The following is a 22,849-nucleotide window of genomic DNA, read 5'->3' as shown; positions in this document are numbered from 1 at the left end:
TTATTCTTCTGCCTGTAGAGTTTTCAGTTATCCTAGTGGAACTGATTTGGCTGCAAGATAAAAATTTGAGTAAGCGATCCCAGCATTCAGAACGAATTACATCAGCGCAACACATGTTAGCGAGATTAGACCTTTTCACCAGCACTGTATGTGTTACTGTTGTTTATGTCCGTGTTCGGCTACCCACACCTGTTCACTACTAACGTGTGTCACAGTCCACAGCGGTGGCAGGTGGAACCAGATAATGCCAACCAGTGTCATTTTACTAAGCAAAGTTGTTCTATAAATGCCACAATATTATTTCAACTTTCCGGCCTCTAATCCTGAGCCTCCAGGAGGGTAACACAAGCTTATACCAGCCAGCCGTACAAATGCAAGATATGAGATACAGAGTCTGCCCACCTCGATGAGGTATAACAAAAATAATGTAACGCAAGCGGGTTCTTAATTCACCGCTGGCTTTTATGGAAGAAGAAAAACATGCAATTTGGAAGCAGCACTAAAATTATCAGAACAAAGATATATTTTATAGTGTGGAACAGCGAAAACACAGCTCTTGGCCATTTCAGTACGTTTTAAAATTAAATTGAACTCTAAAAACAAAGCTTTCATTATTCAATGCATTATAAATAATCGCTTTCAGCGACCTAAGAACGTGTAACTTTTTTTCTTTTTATCTACAAAATCTTTGACGCTTTAAAAAAAAAAACCTACATTTTTCCCTAAATGCACAGAAAGATCTATATGCCCATACAATACCAGGAACGAATAGGGACAAGTCGGCGTCTGTAGTGAATACATCCCTGTGTCTTACTCTCAAAGAATAATCTTTAGCCAGTTTATGGGGGGAGAGAGAGAGGCAATCTGCGCTTTGTTGGACAGTTCTAGCTTCCTTGTCCAAATATTAAGGCTTTTATACAACGTTGGGTCATTTCCACCTGGATTTCCCTGCAATCCAGCTCTAAACTAGTGGTGTTTTCCTATTAACCATCCGGCGCCTTCTCATCTTATATACCCTTATCTTTGGAGACCAATCTAATGTTTTTATTGCACCAGCTAAATGATGTTTACATAACCGTGTACTTGAAATTGAAGGGGTCCAATTTGCATTTTTATGACTTACTCAATTTGATCTGCTCGAGTGTGTATGTATGCAAGCATATGTAAGTATGTCGTACGTTCTATTAAACTGTAGCATTTCCCTCATGAAATCATCTGGATCATCTTATCGTCCCGACTGCAAAATCAATTGTGGCCCTTGGTCGAGACCATATGGAAGTAAAGAGGCACTAGGCATTCTCTTGATCTTTGTCCAAGTGGGACATCTTTAAGTTGCCCAATTGTGTTAATTTCATGAATATGTTCACAAAACAACTGTTCCTCGTTAATATCGCTTGGGCTGCTGGAGAAGAGACGATGCGGGAAAATGCGATAATTGAGTTATGGGTGAATGTGAGAACAATGCATTTGGTTAAAAAGCAGTTGGAGTTATTTGTGTTTTTGATGTAATGGGACCTGTTCATCCAGGAGTATTTGGCACAGGCTTACAGTTACAGGAGACATCCTGTCTGAAAATGGCTACATTTTTGAGCTTTTGGCAGATTCTGGAAGATAATAACCATGGATCATCTGCGTCAAGGGCCAGATTCCGAAAGGTGAATGGGCACATTTTGGGTGTGGATGGCCAGATTCTTAGGGTTAGAATGTGGAATATTCTCAGGTTGAAGGGCCAGATTCTCAAGGTGATTGGACCAGTTCTAGAAGTAATGTGAACTTAAGGCTAATTGATGATGTGGCATTCTGTGTTCCAAATGTGCTGAAGTTATCAACTTGTGAGCTTCAATCGTCTGCCAAATTTGTCTTTGATCCTTCCCAATCATTCTTGATCCAAGTGCATTGTGTAATTTTGAGGTTGGAAAAAAATAGAAACTAATGTTATAAAAGCAGGCCTCCAACCGGCTTGATTTTCGAAAAAAATAAAATCTAAACTTAACAAATGAAGGTTGTCAAACCTCACAAAGTGTATGGAGCCATTAAGGAGTCCCCCTACTTTTGGACTTAGAAATTAAAGAACACCACATATGTATCGCTTACAGTTCCACATTTTTCCAGGAATATAAAGTTGATCTGATGAGCGGTGTTTCTGTGAGACCCACATTAAAACACTGGAAACATGGAAAAAATAACAACTAATAATGAATGTTATGTGCCTTATATAAAGTTTTTTTTTTTTAATTAAAAAGGGTTTTTCATGTTTTCAGTACCTCTCATTAGAAGTTTAGGCATTACAGTCAAAGCTGTTACGTTTGTGCCTTTTCTGTTGTGTTTCTTTTTACTCTGGTATAAAAAAAAGCAAATACAAACATTATTTATTTAATATATTTTTATTTTTTTTTAAATGTTTTACAAATTTTACATTCAGGGTCATTTTAATTATTATTTTCTTACAAAAAAGCTACCACTGGCTAACCTCTCAAAGGCAATTAACCAAGAACTTGTGACGTCCCACAAAATATGCGCACGGTCCAAGCGAATGCAATGGGTCATACGAGATGGGATGACTTGACCTCATGGTACATTGAACAGTTGGGAAGCCGTATTGAATACAAGAATTCTTTAAAACACATTATTAGAGACGCCTTCATACGTTTTGTACTTCATGGAACTAATACTTCACACAATATTTTGTCTGGCTAGAACTCAACCATTCCACAGCCCTGGCATACTAGGCTTAAGTACAATGTCCAAAAGCATTCTTCAGTGTGATTTATAGCTGCATGTAACACACAAGACAGTTTTGGGAAACAGTAGCACTTGGTGTCAGTTTAATCAACGTGTCTGTGAAATTCACATCCTGCGCTGTTGGTGGACCCAGGCCGAGAAAGGACAGACGAGTTGTTATTATTTAGGAAATGTATGCGTACAAAACTGTAGCCCCTTCTAGTTACCCAAAGATATGTCTAAAGTGAGATGTGGATGGTGGGTAGAAACCATCCCACATATATATATATATATAGAGAGAGAGAGAGAGAGAGAGAGAGAGAAATAACACTGTTTTGTCATTTATATGCTAAGAACATCAATGGTGTAGTTAAATGTTGGTACATGGACACCCCTCCCTCTATATATTTACCAATTTTAATAAGATTTGTAGATTTTTTTTTTATTTCGAAGGTTTTACAAGTCTATTCACTAGCTCATCAGAGTGCAGTGAAAGTGTTGAGTGCCTGTTGATTTTAATTAGGTCTCTGTTCTGGAACTCACTTTGGGGGAACTCACTGAACAAAGTACCCAAGTTAGACAGACGGATAAAAGTTTTTCCTTGGGATACCTTTACCATTGTTGAATATACCTCTTGCAAATCAGTTTATATTCATTTGAAGCCATGATGTAAATTCCGCTATCATTTATTAGTATGATCTTTACCCCTGGGCACAGATCCTGGATATACTGATTTTTTTATAGGTCCGTAGCTGCTCTTTCTAAGCTCTTTTCTTTTTTTTAAAAACCAAGGAGCCAACGTGAGTACAGCAATACAGTGTATCATTTCCACCTGTGAAAACACATCAACCTCATACTGGAAAATAAAATAAAAAAATCACACATCACCCAGAATTTTATATATGTCTGTAACAGACACATAGAAGGCAATCTCCAGCAGGTGTATACAAGTTCCGTACAGTCCTCCAGACAAAAGCACCCTTGAAGAAACACCCAATGAAAAAGATGAACACACATTTGTGTTTAAACAATGACACTGTTCGTAAGACTAGACTGAATTAAGGCACACATGTACACAGACTATCCACTGGGCTAACTGCTTTCAGTTGGGGTACAGCTGTTAGATGAGCTCCTTGAAGAAGATGCATCTCTTGGGTCAGTCCTCTCGCGCCATGCTATATCCACCTGGTTAAGCACACAGTGCTCATAGTCTGGCAGTTTTTTACGCAAAATTTTGGAGTAATTCACAGTCAATGACCCAATGCAAAGAATAGCCTTAATGAAACAGGACACTGGGATACAGTGAGATACATCAAGGTGATGGATGTTATGGTGGTCACGGTCTAGTCTTCCAATTATTTTGTTTTTTTTTAAATCTATACAATTTTAGTAATATTAATAGCAGTAAGTGTCTTGCCCCTACACAGTAGGGTTACATCATCCTCCTTTTATATGGAGTTATATCGTGAAATATATATATCTATATATATACAAGTATGTATATATAAAATAATTTACACTTATCTATTCCGCTTGAGATATCCTTTCATGTTTTTCAACCGCACAATGAAATGGTTTACTTCGGCTCAGGGATACAGATAATTCAAGTCCATCAGCACCATCCCTTTTAGTCCAAAGCTCCCTTATCCTCGCCCAGTGTCCACCTATCAATGGAAGGGGGTTTGCGTAAACCTCTTGGCACATGAAAATACTACATTTCATTGGATATCAGTGAGAGCATGTCATATACATTCAGAAGAGGTTTAAACGTGATAAGGAAAAAGGACCTTGCCAGTGGTGTCATCCAATCTCTAAATGTCACTGGTTGCCATGTGTCAGCATCATGGCAGTTCATAGGGTTTTTTTTTTAGTGGTATACTTCTTCATGCAGATCCTCTCTCTACCTCAGTCCTTGGACAATCATAGTGCACGGCTTGATTGTTGGATACTGTGGTCTAGGTGAGAGCATTTCAAAACAAAAAGGCAAAACATTGCTTCACATTGCTTCACTTCATCTGAAATAGTCTAGTGTGCTCAAGTTGGTGGAGCAGTTTTAATACTTAAACTGATTTCCATCCTTCACAGGTGAGGATGGCAAAAATACTGCATTGGATGCCATATCGGGCCTAAGGGATAGAGTCCTTTTCACCATGTTTCTCTGCATAGGTGTTTGTTCAGTGTAGCTGTGCTGTCGAGAAAGGTATACGCTGTGGCCTTCCATCGTTACTGGAGTACCAGTAGAATGCATCCTTGTTAGAAGTGGAGGTGGTGGTTGCCTATTACCTTGTCCCAAGCTGTGTTGTCTGGAAAGCATTGGTCCACCTGGGCCTAGGTTCATGAGTTTATGTCCAGAAGACAAAGAGTGCCTCTGAGATCTCGACTGTTTCTCCATGCAGGACTGGGGTGACACGTCAGGAGGGATGTCCAGTCTCCGTGGTAGACTGTCCCTTGGAAGTGTGGAGGAGCTGTAATAAGGTGCACTTTCTGTGTCAGGGATTTTTGGTTGAACTCTGTTAACGAATGACATGGGTGAATGAGGGCTGACCGCATGTTGGCTAAGGGCCATCATGCTGGATATTTTCCTTGGTGACCCACTAGGTTCTGGTAGATGTTTAAGTAGTTCGTCTAGGGTTGTCATCTCACCCACTTTTGGAAGATAGCATTGAGAATGCCGAATGAGAGCCCTTTCAGAGTTAGGTATCTTCTTTTCATCTCCGTATGGAGAAAGAGGTTGGTCATACCCATGAATACTGCTTGGGAGCACCACAGTGCTAGGGAACTGGAAAACCTGTGAATTTGATACAGGGAAATGAAAGACAGGACTCTTCCCTTGGATTTCTTTTGCATTGTTACAGTTCTGATTCCGTTCCCATTGGTTCTTAAAAGCTTTCAGATTCTTCAAAGGTAGCTCCGGTGTAGATTCAGGCGTGGGAAGCCCAGATAGTTCTGGATGTTCCTTCCCTCCTGTTTTGCTTGTTTCTGCTTTTTGCTCCTTTTCTCCATGCAACAGTGTTGTGTAAAGCTTTGGAGATGTAGCTTCCATCATTCCCTCCTTTGACTGATTGTCTAAGAGTCCATTCATCTTTGCCAGGCTTCTCAAAGAGAGGGGGCGTTGTAGACTAGATTCAGGATCTTTACTGATGTGTTTGTTCTTCTGAAACATGTGATTGCAATAGCAAGAGACAAAGAGCCCAGAGAATATAGCCCCAACCACAAAGGCCACGAAGACACAGCCAATGAGAAATGTGAAGTGGACACTCTTGGTAGCCTCCTTCCTGTCGGCTTCCTGACGGACACCTGGACAATAGAATACACAAACAGAACTTACTAAGAACGTTGCATTTAAACAGATCCTCTTTAAAAAAAAAACAAAAAAAGATTTTTTTATTTTTTTTATCTCAATCTAAAACATAAACTCTTCAATACAAACCTATAATGTATAATATAATATCTGGCGTATAACTGCATTCCGTTCTGTGATTGTATAACTGTACTTAAACAAGAAATCTCCAATGAAGGATATCATAATATGACAATTTTATTAATGTCACCATATAAGGAAAGAAGCTGCAGAACTGCTTAAGATTCAGTCAACAATAAACACGCAAACAAACGAATGCATGTGTATAGATATAGTGCCAAACAAACTAGAGCTGAAACAACGAATCGATAAAATCGATAATAATCGATAACGGAAATCATCGATAACGATTTCCGTTATCGATTAATCGAGTGATCAATTCGTTGTTGGAGCACTCGGCTCCTTTTACTTACCTCCGCGAGCGTTCCCCGCTTCTGCTACACGCTCTGCAGTCTCCGCCTTCTTTTAGCTACGTGACGGATGTGACGCGTTCCGGAGGTAAGTATTCTTCATGTCTATGTGCACGGATCGCACAGAGCCACTCGCACAGAGCGATTCGCTCTGTGCGAGTGGCTCCACTCGCACAGAGCGGTTCGCTCTGTGCGAGTGGCTCCATTCGCACAGAGCGGTTCGCTCTGTGCGAGTGGCTCCATTCGCACAGAGCGGTTCGCTCTGTGCGAGTGGCTCCATTCGCACAGAGCGGTTCGCTCTGTGCGAGTGGCTCCATTCGCACAGAGCGGTTCGTGAGTGTGGGTGCAGGGCAGAGTGGGGGTGGGGGTGCAGGGCAGAGTGGGGGTGGGGGTGCAGGGCAGAGTGGGGGTGGGGGGTGCAGGGCAGGAGACTGGGTGCAGGGCAGAGTGGGGGTGGGGATGCAGGGTGTGAGTGTGGGTGCAGAGCAGAGTGGGAGACTGGGTGCAGGGCAGAGTGGGGGTGGGGATGCAGGGCAGGGTGTGAGTGTGGGTGCAGGGCAGAGTGGGTGCAGGGCAGAGTGTGAGTGTGGGGGCAGGGCAGAATGTGGGGGCAGGGCTGGGTGCAGGGCAGAGTTAGAGACTGGGTGCAGGGGCACAGTGCAAAGTGCTGGGTGCAAAGTGCCAGTGCTGGGTGCAAAGTGCCAGGGCTGGGTGCAAAGTGCTGGGTGCAAAGTGCCAGGGCTGGGTGCAAAGTGCAAAGTGCTGGTGCAAAGTGCTGAATGCTGGGTGCAAAGTGCTGGATGCAAAGTGCCAGGGCTGGGGCAAAGTGCTGGGTGCAAAGTGCTGGGTGCAAAGTGCCAGGGCTGGGTGCAAAGTGCTGGGTGCAAAGTGCTGGGTGCAAAGTGCAAAGTGCTGGGGCAAAGTTTCTTGAACAGTAATAGTCCACCTCTTTTCAGAATGTTTGGGGTTATTTTGTTTCATAAATATTGTGTTTGGGTTCTTGTACTTTGAAAATATTGTTTTTTATTACATCATAACAAAATAAGAATGTTAATGTAAATTTTAAGTTGTTTTTTAACATCCAGTTCATTAAATTCTTTTAAATAAACGAAAAATTTGCATATTGTTTTTTTTTATCCGATTAATCGATTAATCGAAAAAATAATCGGCCGATTAATCGATTATTAAAATAATCGTTAGTTGCAGCCCTAAAACAAACCATATATTATATATCTAATTCCACATAAAAACTTTTCAACCCCAAAGAGGTGTCTCACTTAAGAAACAACCATAAAAAATAGATATATATTTTAAGTCCCTATTTTAATGACCCTTGAAATCTTAACCCTTGAAGACGGAAATTCAGACGCTGATTTCTGCTGCTAATATATATATAAAAACATGTAAGAAAATCCTTTGATTACACTGTGAGGCTCTCAAAACCCTGGAATTTTTTGGGTTAACAATTGTGTTAAAAATCAGGCTAAATCTGTTTTACGGTGTCTGCTAAGGCTTGTTTGCTAAATCTATATTATAAAGCTTTGAAAGCATGCATGTTATTTGTGTGTGTAGGCGATATAATATTTTTCGCCCCGAGGCACTAAGTCTTTAATTCAGTTGTAATCACAGAGCGGCGATGGTCTATTTACCAATTTGTATGCATATATCCAACTCCAGCCCATTATTAGAATGAGTCATTTGACTTGTACGTTCTGTAGTATCCGGTGCGGTAGTGAAAGGCAGACCTGTCATGTAACCTGCGTGATATGCTATTAATACCTCCGCTTAATAACCACAAATGTAGGTAGTCGTTAATTAAACAAAAAGCTCTGCCATTAGACAATTAGAAGGTCATCTAGTAGAAATGCGCAAAACCCTTACTGTAAGCGCTTGTCTCCCTTAACACACGGAGCCGAGGATGGAAATTGCCATTTACCTTGGCATACTAGATCTGAAAAGGCTTTATTGTTGCATGTAGCTCGCTGAGCGGACATTGCAGAATGGCGTCTACGGGTTAGAGCCCTTACACAAGCTATGTATATATATATATGCTAATATTCTTGAAAGACATTCAGTTGCCTCTCTGTGTTTCTGTAGACTTACTTGTTTTGGAAGCTTTGATGTCATTTTGTGTTCTTGTTTTATATTAGGCACGGTGATCTCTTTTTTTCCGTCAACTGTTGGGTCGCCTGATTTTGCCATAGCACAGAGGGATATTTAAAAAGCCCTGCCGTCACTATGTGTATAAAGAATCTGCCACTCAGCCTGACGAGTAGTTCTCCAGGCATTGTGATTTAAGCTAATACAACTTTTCTGTATCCCAAAAGGCTGCCTACCGCGTGCCGGGCCCCAGGCCCCGAGACAGCTTAATTCAAACCGGCAAACATTCATTTGAGAGCCGTGCGCTGTTAATGCCATGAAAAGCATAAGCCAATCAAATATGAGTGTGCGCAGCTGCGGTACGGTAATGAGCTGCCTGCTTCAAAGACGGGCCAGCAGGTACAGTAATCACACACACTGATATAAGGCTATTACAATTACACACGCGCACTACAACCAGCACTCACGGGGTACGTCTAATCTTTGCACGCCTGGCTTTAGAAAAGCTTCTGAAATCCTTCCCTGCACTTTCAACAATTTCCTCTCTGGGAGCTGTAAGGAAATTGGTTTTCTTTTCATCTCTCCCTCTCTTTTCCCAGTTTTAACCCTATGAGTGCCTCTGTGAGAAGACCCTTCCAGGCAATGTACTTTAGCCGTGACCTTAAACACCTAAAGCTTGCCATTTTCCTACATCCACCTAGAGATAGATCAGGGTCACCATGAACTGGACCCCCACCCTGCCTCTGGCTATTATTGCTCTGCACTTAACCACCATTCACAGTGGAAACTTTTGCAATTAATAATAATGCTCACTTTTGAGTGCGGCCTTGATAGTCATGGACCCTTAACTGCTGTTGTGTCATTTTGCAGCTTCCAGCATGCTAATCCAACTTCTAGTGACTTGCTGACCAGTCCTGTTTGTAGGTATCTAATCGTCTGGGTTCTCTTGTAAACAATGAGACAGACATCCAGTGACTTTTTTATGTCTCTTATTAATCCTATATTATACGTCAGAACTGTAAATTTACAAATAGCACATGCTTGATTTCCAAGGATCCAAGAGCATGAGATCCTAAACTCCTCCAGTCTAGGTCAATCACCTGTGCATTTTAAGGTAGATGCCTGTTAGGTGTATCTTCTTTCCTGAAGCCAGGAGACTGAAGTAAGGTCTTTTTTTTCTGTTGCAGATTATTATTCTAGACATTAATAATCTGTTACAGATTATTAATGCCTAGAAAGTGTCAGGGTGGATAAATTGCGGCGCTGTTTTCTGCTACCAAGAGATACTCTTGAGCACATAGTCACCGGGTGAAGAATGTCCATCTTTAGAAATTACTAGTGGCTTTAACAACGTCCCACTCTAGAAACAGGAACCTGATGACTGTGCTGTGCTCAAATCTACCTTGTCATGCTTCTTAACATTAATGGCCTCATTAAGGTGTTCAGATTCTACTGGCGTTTACCTAAAGTCATCTGATAGAAACGACTTTCGAATTCTCACTTGCATCAGGAAAGAACTTTGAAGTTAGAAACATTTCAGGGGTTGCTAGTTATATAACAGTGACCTAAAAAGTTGTCTGTTTGTGATATATATATATATATATATATATATATATATATATATATATGTAGCTGTGTTATTTATAACCAATTTATGTAGTCATCCACAAACAGCCTACAAAGAAGACAAACAGGTTGCAAAACAAACAAAATTATCACATGTAATGAGTGCAATGGAATACTACGCACACTCCATGCTGTCTCCCCACCAGCACGGGAATACTTCACTAGTTTAGAGTGAAGGGAGCAGATGTTATGCCGAGGATCAGTGGAGCAGAGGCTAGATTAACCATAGCTGCACAGCCGGCTCTAGACATAGCAAGCTAAATGGGAGTTAATTTAAATCAAGAGTCTTGGACTTTCAACCAATGAATGGCCTCTCTTACCCTGGGTTTTAAGAGTATACCAGGCAGAAAGTTGGTAGTAACCGTCTGATGTCACACCTGGTGGGGTATAGCCAAGCCCCACTGAAGTCACTTCCCCGAGGGAGGCAACACTTTCAATGATGATGTCACTGCTGGGCGGGGCTTTCCCTGAATTACCAGCGACAAATAAAACATCATGAAACAGAGAGACAGGCAACAGAATCAACAGTGTCAAGGTACAGTTCATTGGGGGGAGTGGGTTAGGTGGGTACAAATCTGTCTTCATCGTAGGTATCGCTAGAGCTTAGGTATCTCCCCAGAGTGTATAACCCATTGTTACTAAAGACCTTTTTAGATTATTATTATATGTATCATATACATTTTGTATTTAGTTTGATATGTTTGAGGACCCCTCCATTTCCACAATATCCGTGGCCATTGTAGCTTTTAGCTAGCTAAATTTGTTTAACAAAACTGCCAGTAGCTTGTAGTTTTTGTTTGTTAATTTGTGTACATGTATTGGAGATATTTAATGTAAAGTTTGAACTCCTGGAAGTTTGACGGAACTAGCATTATCTTTCCACCAATCAACAACTTATTAACACGGGAGCGATAACTTCATGGGGAAAAATCCCAATGTGACATGAGGTATTAAAAGCTGATGGCAACCAATAGAAAGCTCCTTTGTCACCACAACACAACATAGGGTATTGACATATCATGTCTGTTGTATTTGGAGTGAAAAACAGCTGCTATTTAGTACTCTGGGAACATGACAATGTTCTATTTCAATAATGTTCTGAGCCGCAAGTAAAATTATAACTTCTATTGATCTGTGGAAGTGAGCCTTGAAAAGCCGATATTATAAATATTCCTCAATAGGCTGGACGTGGAACAGTAAATACCAACAGCTCACAATTGCACTTCTCAGTGCCATCATTATATATAACAACGAGGCAAAACATTATTGATTTTGTTCTTTAGTTTTGTGAATAATTTTTTTTGGGTTAAATAAATTATATTCTTCAAGTCTTTTTGTAAGAGTAATTGGGTGGATGGATATACACTTTAGAGTCCGTTTAGCTGAATTTCAATGGCAATATAATTTTACTCTCCTTGATGGCGCCGTGTTGTGTGTGTTTGTATATATATATATATATATATATATATATATATATATATATATATATATATATATATATATTCATTCCTGTAGAATTGAGTCGTTCATAACTCAGACGGATACAATGCTTCTAATAATACCTGCCAATCATGGAAAGAAGGCAGAACTACAACCCTCAGGGAAAAGTTGGCATGACCTGGGAGGCACATTGGGTCTTCACATATAGCCACGAGGGGTAACAACAGCTGTCTCGTTCAACACAAATGTGAATTGTAGGACAACGTCTGACTACACCTTGTGTACAATGATAGACCGGCCGGTGTTATCAAGGATAATCCTCATCCATACATACATACATATTCTGTGAGGCTATTGGAAGTGGTTGGAGCAAGAAGTGCTTGCATTCGGAGATATGCAGATATCCCTTGAATTATTACTCATTCTGCTATCTGCATAGATATCAGGTGTGCAAAGCACAATCCCCTTGTCTCTTTCGCCATGGTCATAACACACAGGGATTATGCTCAAGCGTGTACTACCGGGATGGTAAGATTGAGACTCCACAGCTGGTCTTTGGAACACAACCTCCATCATGCGCCTACAGAACTGTCAGCCATGGACCAATCATCCAAACTCTAGCGAAGGACAAGAACTAGTATAATATATAATCTAATCCTACATGAAAAAGAAAGCCATGCCTTCACGTCTTCACTTAGATGACTGGTGAATCGACCAAGCTCTCACCACTGAATCAGAACCAGAGATGGATCAGAAATGCGTAGTTGGACCTCGGATAGGTGAACCATAGACATTTTATCAATGGGAAAAGGCTCTGGAAACCCCAATTATGTGTCTTTTTTCTTACTACCATCAGACACTTTCATATCTCTCCTACTCTTCCTAAGTACTAATTTCCACAGACGGGCATTAACAGATAATGTGAAAATGTTAGTGTTGAGAGGGAATTAAGATGAGAGGGAATGTCACAAAGTTAGCTTTCTGAAAGTTTCGGCACCTCATTAAGTTATTTCAGAATAAATATTGGAACACAAAGTCGGCGAGAAGATATCTGGAGCTCACGGCAGAAAAGCGGTCCTAAACTAGTACATCCCTGTGATTATACCCTCTGCTAAAGTTATAATAATTGTAGGCAGAATCATACCGAATCACTTCCACTGCTTGTAAGTAAGCATTAGCTAATGAATTTATTTTTCAGATATATGAGAGACCCTTTATTGGATTCCTCAAAATAAGGTGGTTCAGCGTTTCGGTGTCAACCAAACAAACCTTTCCATTAACTAGGCTGTTTTAAGTCATCCTCCAAATATCACTGTATCCGATATTATTTTAAGAGAAACATTTGTTTTGAATTTATTTTAAAGAAAATACATTAGAGCAATAGCTGAACTGTAGTGCCACCACTGATATGCAAGCGCTAGTCCTTTCGCTGTGTGGTTAATAAGCATTAACCACAAAATGCAATATTGATAATAATTTGCTATGTTGCCCTGTAAGCCTGGCCGGTTACCTATCCCCGCAAATAAAGTAGTGTGAGTGAAGGAGTAGTTAATACCTTTTTCAAAGAAGAAGCTGGGAACCTTTTGATCGGAAAAGAAATAAGAAGGAAGAGGTGGGGAAGGAGCAAAACTTACCGTAAGCAGAGTCACTTTCACCTCCTGTGCTTCCCGAAGCTGTTACAACATCTATAAAATATGAAAAGAAGCGGGCAGTCGTCAGGGCATTATACTGAAATTCTTTTATAACATTTCTAACACAAAGGAGATATGGCAGGTAACTCCATCATTTTGGGACAATGGGCTCCTTTCTTCTAGTTACTCATCTGGTGAGAAAACTCACGGCAAAAGAGCTTTGAGGTACCCAAACCTGCAATAACTAGATTATTAAATCTCTCATTTTGGCCGCCGCATTATGGCTTATTGCTATGAATTAGTGATGGTAAACATTTAGAAAGGGGAGAATGGTTTAATGAGTAAATGTAAATTTAGAAGAGGATAAGACTCATAAGAGAAACGAACTGTTTTCAGTTCTCATGTTGCATGGGTTGTTCATTGAACGTAGTAATAATAAGCGTGATTGTGGTTCCAATAGTGGAGTATGCTTTGTAGAGTTGTGTAAGCCAGTTAAATCCAGTGTAATCGTACAAAATGTACCATGATAGACAATCCCCTACTGTACTGAGCGCATGACCCCAGCTACTCAGGAGATTGTCTAATTACCCGACTCCACCAGATGAGACACATCACACGAAACATCCTCCACGGCACTTAGGGGAAAGACAGAAATAAAGCAGTTTTATCGCTTACATCCTGTCCTTACCAGGCTGTCATGGCCACATAATTCCACCTGGCTAATCACAGGTCAGCCAGACAGAAATATCAGACAAATGTAACAGAAGCCAGGGCATTACTTTGTGAGGCATTGTAAAAAATGGCTAAAAGGTTACAGCGCTTTTGAATTAATATTTTTGATTACGGTGGCCGTTCTGTGTTCTACAAGTTGTTCTATGTCCTGTCTGCTAAATGAAGAAAGGTGTCTAGACGTTACTGACCTTGGCAGCTGCCCCAGTGCTTGGACTGCTCCACATCCTGCTCATATCCGGTCCTAGAAAGAGCACACGGTAGTTTTAACAACAACAGAAGCCTCCTCTGTCTAAAAGGATAGGGGTTACATGCATCTATCCATAACCCTATAACAAATTATGCTAAACCTAGCAAACTGAGTGCAGTTACTGTTCCACCAATTTTTAAGTATTTAGCTTCATTATTCATATTGCTATGAAATATTATTCACATGTTGGGTATTTTAATTAGTACAGAAGGGACATTACCTGATGTCTCTCTTGTAGCTCATGCAGCTTCCGGATTTCAGCCACACACAATATGGATCTCTAGAGGCCAGACAGCTCCTGTGAAATATTAAGATACGGAATCACAATAAGAAAAGGTGATTTATGTTTGCCACAGATATTAAAGGAACAGTAAAGCCTGATAATGTTATATTACAAAAACAGGACTGGTATAGGCGTGTTCTTTGTGCAAACTGAATTCATGAAATTATAAAGTAAAGAAATAGTAACAAAATTCTTGCTACAGTCATTCACTCTTTCTGTGAGACAAAAAGCTGGTTCCTTTTCATTACAGCAGTCCGCTTGCGCTAATGTTACTGCAGAGAATCGACAGGCCTCTTACCACAGATAATCAAGTAAGAAAGAGCAGCTATTTGTATTTGATAAAATAAAAAATGGTAACTAGTTTCCCTCAATCGTTAAGAGGATTCCACTGTGGTCCCAGAAGAATAAACCATCTTCCTTCACCATGGCCGTGTCCCCAGTACCGATGGAAGCCTGCCGATTTGCCGCGACCTGCCGTTGGCATGCACACATAGCTCAGCACGCTCCCATGCTTTCTTCTCTTTCTTTTTGCAGTGTTCCCGAGGCTCCCTGACTGTGTTGAATCTGGCACGCTAAGATGTGTTGCATAAAAGCAGCCTGATTAGAATTTCCTGGCTCCCCTCTCGCCAATTAGAAAGTTGGTGGGCAACCTGGGTCCCCTTGATCCAGTGTAAAAATGTATTGTCTGACTTTTAATGTGGCTGACTTTGTAGTGGGGTATTCAAGCTGCTGTATTATGCCGTTGGGGGGTCTGTGTGTGCGGCTCTTGTCGTCAATGAGCATGCGGAGAATGAATGAGTCTCTGTGCATTAAAAGTAGCTTTGTTCTCGAGATCCTCGCATGTGATGTGAGTTTATTAATGAGATTATTATTGAGCTGGGTAGGTTAGCTAAGAACAGATTTTTTTAAACTTATTCCAAACCTAGTAGGGAATCACAGATTTGAAGAAAAAGGAAAAATACTTCCCATTAAAGCAGATGAACTGCCAGCCTCCCCTTTTCCCTTTGACTAGTGTAGCTTGTTTGTTGCATTTTGTATACAAATGCAAGAAGCTGTTGTGTGACATAATTGTAATGCATATGCATATATATATTACTTGGAATTAGCTGTGTTTCTTCTGACAGCTCTTTGAGCATCAACTTGTTAAAGGTCAAGTTAAGATCTCTCTGGACATGTCTCTAGATATATTGGGTTTACATGTTGCTAAGCAACAGCACAAGACTAGAAAGGTGCTGATATGATACCCTGTACTCTGCAGATCTGTGAACACGTTGTCATGTGTGAATCCTAATTTAGATAATGTTTTAGGTGCAAAAACCTGGTTGATTCGAAAAATGCAGTTTCACCAGACACAAGACTGTGGAAATAATGTGGAAACTGTTTAACCTGAAGCTGTTTAGTGTTCATCCGGTTCTAAAAATATGTTAGATTTTTGGTACTTTATTTCTAAACAGGTGAGGAACATTAGGTTTCCCACGAACCTCCTACAGGTTCCGTATGTTTCACAGCGGCTCAGGGGTACTCTGATCACACAGCTTGAGAAGGCCACAAACAGAGCGTGGTTTTCACGGTCTAGCTGCAGTCCCAGAATCCTTCGGTCCTCCTTTTTCACATTGCACCTACATTAAACAACACACGTGTTTTCATTCCAAAACATGAATACCGAAGGAACTCTTAAATTAATACAAGGACCGTTTCCGTAACACTAATAGTTTCCTTAATTGCTTAGTATTTACCCTCTGATCACATCTATAACATTCCAACAGTGCATTTTATTATACTTTAAGCGCAGTGAGGATGTAAAAAGGTTTATGTACAAATGGGTGATGTAGCTATTTGTCCTCCAGTAGATATTTCACCTTTGCTGTTAGCCTGCACTGTACAACATGTTAACCTCCATGACAATAACATGACATACACAAGAGGCATATTTATCTTTTTTATAACAACATATTGTCAAGTAAAGGTTCCACACTTCTGTCTGCAAAAACCTCTGTGTAAAAATTTCTTGGCATCCAGAAGCAATTTGGCCCATGTAATCTGCCTGTCCCATGGAGACTTAACCTCTACTACTTCTGGTGGAAGGCCAGTGAATGTGTAATGCTGGTCAAGCCACAAATGGTCAGGCCTTCAGGCTCTTTTGGACTTGATTCTGGACACCTAATCATTATTACAGTAATATTAAATGGTAACTATAACAATGACATCAAACCGGTGGAATCCAAACTCACTTAGTGGGATTGTAAACATTAATTTCCTCCAGTAGAAGAGTCTCTACTGTTGAGTTTTCCTTCGTACTGGTAAGGACTTTCAAAACCTTCCCATCTTCTGAGCCTAGAAACAAGATGGTGTAATTTCCGGCGGGCCCTGCGGTGGTATCAGCAGCTATCTGGGTCAACTTAAACCTGGAAAATAAAAATTAAAAAATGAAATAAATACGTGCCTAACTAATATAACTCAGTCTCATCGTTTCTCACTGATCCCCATACATTTCACTTCTTTCTTCAGTCTGTTAAATTTCATATTTAAAGTAAACTACAGCCTTATTATCTACGTTCTGACTTCATATCAAGACACAGAATTGAGAGCATTTTGATCTGTACCGGCTGGTTGTTTTGGTGAACCAAGGTGATTCAGTGATGGATGGCACTGCCTCGTCCAACAGAGGATAAGATTTAATGAATGCCAGGGTCTCGTCTGGGAAATCATTGGATGTCTTATACGAAGCTGCTGCTCCAGCACCTGCACAGCAACCGGGTCTAGAGGAAGGAGAGAATAAGAAGGAATAAACTTCTCAAACCTCTACAGCTTTTCCTTAAAACTTAAAGGGATGTCATTTACCTAGGATTTGGTACTTTGTCTTCTGGAATTGGAGTCCAGGCAGATTCGGTGGTCTTTTGCTCCTTGAATTTCCCATTAAAGGCCTTCTCAATATCATCCATGTAGAAAGCACACACTCCGGAGCCAGTGATACTGTGTAGCACAAGGGAAAATCAAAATTCTTTTATAAAACATAATGATAAAACTCATGTGAAACCTCTGTAACCTGTGGAAAAATCAGATTATGTACATTGATGTTCCTAAACTCGATCTCCAGTATTTCTACCTGACCAGATTTTAAGGCACCGATAAGAAATATTACTTTGCCTGGATTCTCTCTGTGGGATCTAAAACGATTTATATCTCATTTAGAAGATACTTGGCTCGCAGTAGTGCTGCCCTGTAATATAATGCCCCCCTCCCCACACACCATCACCTGTGGGTTTTCTTTACAACTCCTCCTAATTTATTGCCCTTTCTTTATTGCATTTTGTCTCTCAGCACCAAAGTCAGCTATAAATCACCCCGTGAACTTTCTCAACCACCCGGTTTCAGATGCTCGCCCCCCAACTGGGCCTCACTGGTCACCTAATACATTTATAGGTTCAAGTGTTTTATTTCTTTCTCTGTTCCATGGTTATTCTTTTTGTGTGCTGGGGTAATTGGCAGTTTCATATGCACTTATTTCCCGCTGTAATTGTCTGGCTTTCCAACTTGAACATTGCAGCTGATTGGGGAATATATATCCACAAGTATAACTCTAGCGAAAATAGGCAGATATGTGAGAATGTATTAAGGTTTATTTGGATGAATTTTACTGAAGTAAAATTCTTCCTGCTTGTATGTATGCTACATACTTGACTCTATGATCTCACCTGTTGGCTTGAGTGCCAAACACCCCAATTACACCTGGACGGTTGTTGATGGTAAGGATATCGCTAACAGACTGGAGAACATCAAAGTAAAAGAAGGAGTCTCCGGGCACCGAGCAGTTGAGACGAGCTTTAAGAAACGAAGTCCAGTACCTCTCCAGAACCCGAGGGGAACCGCCCATATCGTTCTTACACACGCGGGCTACTCGAGAGAAAGTTACCTAGAAACAGGATTGATTGCGTCAGAACAGGACAGAGTATCAATTCTCTGCAATCATTCAAGTGATCTGCCATTTTGGTCATTCCACTACATGAATTCACCACACCCTACAAGGAAGCCACCAAAGGCCTTCCATCGTCTAATCAGCCAATGTGTGACGGCAGGAAGTACAGATGACCTCTTGGGCACTCCAAAGGGTTAAGCAGAGATCTATCACCCTCTGACAAACATCCCAGATAAAACAAGTAACAATTATTCTTCAGTCCCTGGAGGTTGCCCATAATGACTATCTGATTCTAAAAAACCCAGGTTGCTTATTCCTCTCATAACTCCTGAAGTGAAGAGAGCCGGCATGGCCTTTGGCCGCAGCAAGATGGTCAGATAAACTACAGCCGCCTCCGCTCAATTGCTTTTTTTCCACTTTTTTAATATATATTTTATCAGTGTCACCCAGGACCTGCCAGTGCAGTGGGAAATCATAATTTGGAATGTTATTGGTGAAAAGAGGTGTACAGATAAGGACGTTGTGATCAATCCAGTCTATCCAGCAGGTGATATGTGATTCCTGTATAACTATTTCTCCAGCTGACAATCTCCCATTTAAAAGGAGATCTTTTCGAAAAGTCTTGGTTTTGGAATTTAGAAATAAAAATACAAAAAAATGTAAAGAAGGATTAGACCCAAATGGCTTTTTTTTGTTTCTGGTCAGTCTTCCTGGCTTGTTTTGTATCACCTCTGCAGGGACGGTGTTACTGGTAAACATCTCCTTCCTTGGTTTATTCTGTTGCCAATTTAGCATTGCGTTCTGCTGTATTTCCGTTATACCCTTTATAGGATGAATTGTTCCTTACCTTCCCCAAAGTGGTATATTCCATTGATATCTCTCGGAAGAAGAAATATACGTATTGTCCAAATTCCACAGCATGGATGAAATGAGGTTCTGTAATGGTTAAAGAAGAATCCATTCATGTTTAGTTCATAGTGGACATCTGGCCTGCTAAATGAATATTCTTATCACAGCCCACCAGCCCCTGTATCACAAGTGAAAAAGACCAAAGCTTTTTACTTATGCAAAAATGGTGTAAATACACACATGTGCAAATTGATTACTGTGTTTCCCGTTTTTGACCCACGGCTACTGCTAAGCTCTGGATGGGTGATGGGGCATTTAGCATCTGAGGCGCCGGGTGATGCTCAGAGGAAATAAGGTGGAATATATCAAAATATCTTAAAAATATGCTGAACCTTCTTGAAACTGATAGTTGTGTATTTCATGCTGATTAATGTTTGGACTTTAATAAAACAAGAGAACAATCGATTAGTTTGCCAGACTCACCTCTTAACCATTTGGAGTCGTACTTTACCGTCCTGAGAACTGGACTCTTCTCTCCGGAACCTGGACTTTTTTCCCCGGGACTACGGTATATAACAGCATCGCTGGCCTGGAAATCTGCCATGGTCGCAGAGTACAGATTCCCATCTAGAGAAGAAGAATACCCAAGAATTACTGTCAGGCCCATAGGCTTTTCATCACATGGAGAGCCCACTTAGCCTCTTGAGTGTTGTACCTCTCAGTGGTCAGTTAGTAATACCCATAGTGAAGCTTACGTTTGCTTTGTTGTAGTAGGTACAATATACATTTGGCTTGCAGGAGGGCTGCACTTACCGCAGATAGTAAAGTTTCCCCTGTATGCTTGTGTGCGTGGCACTTACACACTTGGTAACATGCTGCAGGTTCTAGATGTGATGTTAAGTTGCAATTATGTCTGCTTCCTTTTTTTTGTCTGAATTGAATTGCATTTTTTGTTTTGGCAACAAGGCAGTGAAATCACATCATTAGCAACGAGACACCGGAACAGGGAATTTATCTTCATATTTCCTGTGCCTACATCCTACTGCAAGAATTATAATGGACACACTCAGGAAAATAAACACGGCCACAGACTAAGGTTTTTAAGTATCTGTGAACGAAATGCAGTCTTGCTATTGGAACGTTTCCAATATTTATTAAATTGCAGGTCTCCGAGGGATCTGTTTGCCAAATCTAATCTGCTGGCATTGCAGTTCTCAGCTGGAAAATGGGGTAAAGGCAATGCATGGGCTTTAGCTATACACTTTTAATAAATAAATAAGAAAATAGAGATGCAAAAAAACATACCTTGGGCCATAAAAAGAAAGCAGCCCTGCTTTATTTCTGCTGTTTGCTTATAATAGCCATTACAAATCAAATGTTGTTACAAGATCTGCATTCTGCATGTAAAACCACATTGAAAGTATTGGCGGTTAATGGATTGCTATAATAGCTCATTAGCAGATTAGGACATTTACATACTGGAATAAATCATTTTAGAGATTTGTAAATAATAAATCAAAACAAAAAATGGGCCTGGGAGGTCGCAAGCCGGTCCCTGCAGAAGAATAATGATCGATTTCTGGGAACAATCCATCTTTGTAGCTGAAAGGGACACTCGTCGTATTAATTGCTTTCGGGGCAGCCTAAGGCAAAGGCAAAATAGAGTACACTAGGCTGTAGCAAGCTGCTGCTGAGAGCAAGCCGGCATAATATTCAGGTTTTATTTTTTTATTTTTTTTGTTAATGTTTGTTGGCTTTGTTCATTTTGTGACGGAGCTATATGGCACCGTATTGGTAATAATAATAATCATTCGCATATGGATATAGCTTCACCAAAGAGACCAGAACTAACAAATATAAAATTTTAAAAAAATAATAAACAACTTCAAAATAATTTGCACACCTCATCGTTTGAAGAGGAAATTTGCTCAGAATGGGTAAAATGACGTATCACAGATTATTCCACATCCTGACGCCATCAATACTCATGTAACGCGGAATTTGAAAAATACGTTAAAATAAAGGATCTGTTGCTTTTGCAAACCAGGCACTGTGCAGTGAAGGATTACGAAGGATTACTGCCCAGCTCAGCACTAATCTCCATTAATTCACACTGCGTCTTTATTACTTAAAAACTTCTTTGCGTGCAAAACCTATGAGTCTAGCTTTATTTGAGCTCATCTGCTGACACAATAATGGAAACGCTGACGGTCCAGGAACCACATACTCACATGTTTTGTGGGACATGTTTAAAGGATTCTATTGAAGTATTCTGGAGAAGCAACTTTAGAGTTAGATGCCCCTTTAGTCTTAAAGAGGCACTAGAGGAACCAAAGGAGGACAATGGGTGTGGCTTGGTGATAGCTCCACCCACTGTCAGTACATTTTATACATTTACTACCCGTGCCCCACCTACAGTTTTAATAGTAAGCACCAGTAATCTTTATTCGTGGTGTTTACCTGGGCAGTACTGTGCCATCCTCTTACCTGTAAACAGTGCTACATTGGCTTGCTTTGCGTCAAAGGGACATCGTGCCTGGCCGTTAAATTCTTCTTCTTGATCCAAGGTTTTAATCTGAGGAAATTAATTCAAGAGACTATTGGCTAATATACAGACATCAGTGTGTATATTTCTTTACATTTACACTGACTAGATCCTTTCTATGCAGTCCTTCTGCTAGGTATGTGGCTGTATAGTGCTCCTTTTTGGTCATATTCTAGGACTGCCCTCTAGATTCTAGAACGTTCTAAATATTAGCTATCATAAGCTATTTCGTTGTGCATATGTGTATGTAAACAAAGAGCTGTGCCCTTTACGTACCTTGTAGATCCGACACATAGGATTGAAAGAGTTGGTACCACACGCAATGAGGGATTGGTCATTCTTGGGAACCAGCACCTTGATGTAATTGTAGCACTCGTCCTATGGGTGACAAAGACTGTGAAGGTTAAGACACCGTGGGATGTTTGCCGTGATTAAAACACTTTCTAACCTATGGAAGATAAGCATGTCAAACTACTAGTCTATTTATAACAAGATGGATTCTTTTCATGTTGGGTTTAGTATTGTTGAACAAGATGTTGCAAGTCTCCTGTCACGCTGAATCTAAAATAGAGTTGATTGTAGATTCTGTAAGTTGTTGTCAGTAGCGCCGGTGGTCAGGTTGTACAGCCTTACAGAACTTTATGGTATGCGGCAAATTCTTTGGAATTGAAACACTTTCAATTCAACGTCCAACACGACTCTCACAGCAACAAAACTGAAGTGAATACACCCAAGCAGATTCATCTCTTTACTGTACCCAGCTGTACTATGCACACCATCAGACTCTTTTAAAGGTGTCATCACTGCTACACGTGTTAGTAACACAATAAACACATGCAATGGTTTATATACAAACGATATTCACACAGACATATATTAAGTTTTATTAAGGGGTTATTATTTCTTCACTAATGGGAATGTATTCAGGAAAGTGATTTCTACACTATTGGTAATGTCATATACTCTATATTGGCATTTTGGAGATCTG

At 40.4% G+C, this 22,849-nt stretch overlaps 1 protein-coding gene across 2 annotated transcripts in view; it reads right to left on the bottom strand.

The window, feature by feature from the left end:
- Nucleotides 1-3,490: 3,490 nt before the first annotated feature.
- SEMA6C (semaphorin 6C) overlaps nucleotides 3,491-22,849 on the bottom strand; it is a 71,420-nt gene continuing 52,061 nt past the window's right edge. Inside the window, exons 7-20 of one of the 2 annotated variants that reach the window (XM_053474753.1) lie at nucleotides 22,138-22,239; nucleotides 21,804-21,891; nucleotides 19,800-19,943; nucleotides 19,315-19,403; nucleotides 18,247-18,464; nucleotides 17,393-17,524; nucleotides 17,155-17,310; nucleotides 16,783-16,956; nucleotides 16,033-16,170; nucleotides 14,489-14,566; nucleotides 14,210-14,262; nucleotides 13,293-13,343; nucleotides 10,539-10,685; nucleotides 3,491-6,018 (exon numbers count right to left, since the gene is read on the bottom strand). In XM_053474753.1, coding sequence (XP_053330728.1) covers nucleotides 4,775-6,018; nucleotides 10,539-10,685; nucleotides 13,293-13,343; nucleotides 14,210-14,262; nucleotides 14,489-14,566; nucleotides 16,033-16,170; nucleotides 16,783-16,956; nucleotides 17,155-17,310; nucleotides 17,393-17,524; nucleotides 18,247-18,464; nucleotides 19,315-19,403; nucleotides 19,800-19,943; nucleotides 21,804-21,891; nucleotides 22,138-22,239 — 2,814 coding nt within the window. In that variant the 3' untranslated portion in view covers nucleotides 3,491-4,774. The remainder of the gene's footprint in view (nucleotides 6,019-10,538; nucleotides 10,686-13,292; nucleotides 13,344-14,209; nucleotides 14,263-14,488; nucleotides 14,567-16,032; nucleotides 16,171-16,782; nucleotides 16,957-17,154; nucleotides 17,311-17,392; nucleotides 17,525-18,246; nucleotides 18,465-19,314; nucleotides 19,404-19,799; nucleotides 19,944-21,803; nucleotides 21,892-22,137; nucleotides 22,240-22,849) is intronic. The other variant, XM_053474754.1, reaches the window with a different exon arrangement.

This window comes from Spea bombifrons, chromosome 9 (assembly GCF_027358695.1).
Source record: "Spea bombifrons isolate aSpeBom1 chromosome 9, aSpeBom1.2.pri, whole genome shotgun sequence".
NCBI classification, from domain to species: domain Eukaryota; kingdom Metazoa; phylum Chordata; class Amphibia; order Anura; family Pelobatidae; genus Spea; species Spea bombifrons.
Note: the sequence above shows the minus strand (reverse complement) of the source record. Positions and strands in the feature narration are given on the sequence as shown.